This window comes from Littorina saxatilis, linkage group LG9 (assembly GCF_037325665.1).
Source record: "Littorina saxatilis isolate snail1 linkage group LG9, US_GU_Lsax_2.0, whole genome shotgun sequence".
In the NCBI taxonomy this organism is placed as follows: domain Eukaryota; kingdom Metazoa; phylum Mollusca; class Gastropoda; order Littorinimorpha; family Littorinidae; genus Littorina; species Littorina saxatilis.
Window position 1 is genome coordinate 47,536,020 of NC_090253.1, and position 2,500 is coordinate 47,538,519.

Consider the following 2,500-nt stretch of genomic DNA (forward strand, 5'->3'; position numbering starts at 1 on the left):
TATTGTGAATAGTGAATGTATTGTTTTGTCAATAACAAACGTTCCAACAACCTACCTTTCTTTTTCTTTTTTTTCAATTCTAATACAAACCCGAGTTATTTCCGGAGTTCTATTACCATGCATCATTTTTAATTTGTTTCACGAGAAATCCCCCGTATCAAGGAGAATCGACAGTGGGCGGGGATGTAGCTCAGTCGGTAGCGCGCTGGATTTGTATCCAGTTGGCCGCTGTGAGCGTGAGTTTGTCCCCACATTCGGCGAGAGATTTATTTCTCAGAGTCAACTTTGTGTGCAGACTCTCCTCGGTGTCCGAACACCCCCGTGTGTACACGCAAGCACAAGACCAAGTACGCACGAAAACGATCCTGTAATCCATGTCAGAGTTCGGTGGGTTATAGAAACACAAACATACCCAGCATGCTTCCTCCGAAAACGGCGTATGGCTGCCTAAATGGCAGGGTAAAAAACGGTCATACACGTAAAATTCCACTCGTGCAAAAAACACGAGTGTACGTGGAAGTTTTAGCCCACGAACGCAGAAGAAGAAGAAGGAGAATCGACTGCATATATCACTGACCTTGGCATCGTCTGCCAGTGTATTGGGACGGACATGAACATCTGAAGGTGCTACCATCCTCGCTGCAAGTACCGCCACTCATGCAGGGAGAGCTGCTACACGGCGATTGTGTGCTACCTGCAAACAAAATGGCAAGGGTAGACCAAGGTTTGGTTGCTGGTGCAAGGCTAAAGAAGAAGTAGAAGAAGAAAAAAAAAAGGAAAAAAAGCAACAAACACCACCACCACCAACTACAACAACAACAATACGGAGAACAATTATCACTACCATAACCACCAAAACAATAACAACAACAATAACAATACCACCACCACCACCACCACCACCAACAACAACAACAACAACAACAACAACAACAACAACATCCACCTCAACCTCCACTACTATTATCGACACCACTAGAAACAACAACAACAACAAAAACACAAAGAACAACAACAACAACAAAAACAACAACAACAACAACAACAACATCAGCAACAACAACACCACCACCAATAACCACACCAACAACAATACCAACAACGACAACAACACCACCAACAACAACAACAACACAATCAACAACATTAACGCCAACAACAACAACAACAACACCAACAACAACAACAACCCGTCACTTACAAGATACGCCGACATCCATACTGTGAGAACAGGCGCCAGTGTATGTGTAGGCGGTGCAGTCCGTGAGACGAGCTTCAATGCCCAAGCAGTTCGCGCCTGTTACCCAGATGACTTGTCCACCAGACCCCGACCCGAAATTGGCGTACGGGTTGTTGACCCCCCTTTGGACACAAACACACACCCGCACGCACACACACACATACACACACACACACGCACATACGCACGCACGCACGCACGCGCACACACACACACACACACACACACACACACACACACACACACAGTGGCAGGCATGCTGATCATGGATGCTAGACACGCAAACGTGCACACATCTATTCATATAATTAATGATGGACACACGTACGTACACAGAGAAACAAATACATGCATGCGAACAAGGAATGCAAGACAGACCTATACTTATGCCAAGACACACTAGCACGCGGTTAAAGGCACAGTAAGCCTCCCGTAAACCATCACAGATTCTGTCAGGCTTATACACAGCCTTTCATTTAAACACTCACCGCTTGAGAACATCCTAGGTGCCCTCCGTAAAGAGCGAGCAATTTTCAAAGAATTTATTTTTGCGTGGTTTATTTTACCCCTGAGCCATCGTGAACCCGTGTGATCCAGTTTCCTTTTTTCACAATGTAGTCGTCAGTTTGTAATTTGAATGGGACTCGCTGTAAGCTTATCTGCAATAGCACGTTATTACGTACCTCAGAATCTGCACGAAACAAACGGCTGTGGTTCACAATAACTCTAGCGATGGCTTTTGACTGTTCAGAGAAACTGGCGATAGGCATAAACGGTCGTCTGCTACGAGAACCACGACCTTGCGTGACCCTGCTTCCGGGCTTTTCTTTTTTCAAACTTTCAAAACTTCGAATTGAACTTATTTTGTCTTGAAGAAAAAAGAATTCTTTTATGATTTAAGAGTGTTTGTGTAACAAGCTGTCAATTTATTATTTAGATTTTAAAAATTAGGTCTAGCGCCAAAACGCACAACGGTCCGATTGTCACAGTGACAATCCGCAAAACTAATTCTTTGAAAATTGCTCGCTCTTTACGTAGGGCACCTAGGATGTTCCCGTTTGGTGAGCGTTCAAATGGAATGTTGTTTGTACTGTGGGTAAAAGCCTTGACAGTATCTGTGATGGTTTACGGGAGGCGTACTGTGCCTTTATTTAATGGATGCCGGAAACACCTACGTACACAATGACACGCACATCATGCGTGCCTTCGGAGTCTGAATCTACCAATTAATATTTGTAACTAAGCAACATGTAATTAAAC

The 2,500-nt window shown here is 44.2% G+C and overlaps 1 protein-coding gene across 1 annotated transcript in view; it reads right to left on the reverse strand.

The window, feature by feature from the left end:
* Window positions 1-2,500, reverse strand: part of LOC138977231 (fibropellin-1-like) — a 70,976-nt gene that overhangs the window by 15,078 nt on the left and 53,398 nt on the right. Inside the window, exons 18-19 of the mRNA XM_070350137.1 lie at window positions 1,202-1,362; window positions 578-694 (exon numbers count right to left, since the gene is read on the reverse strand). Of these exons, the coding sequence (XP_070206238.1) occupies window positions 578-694; window positions 1,202-1,362 (278 nt within the window). The remainder of the gene's footprint in view (window positions 1-577; window positions 695-1,201; window positions 1,363-2,500) is intronic.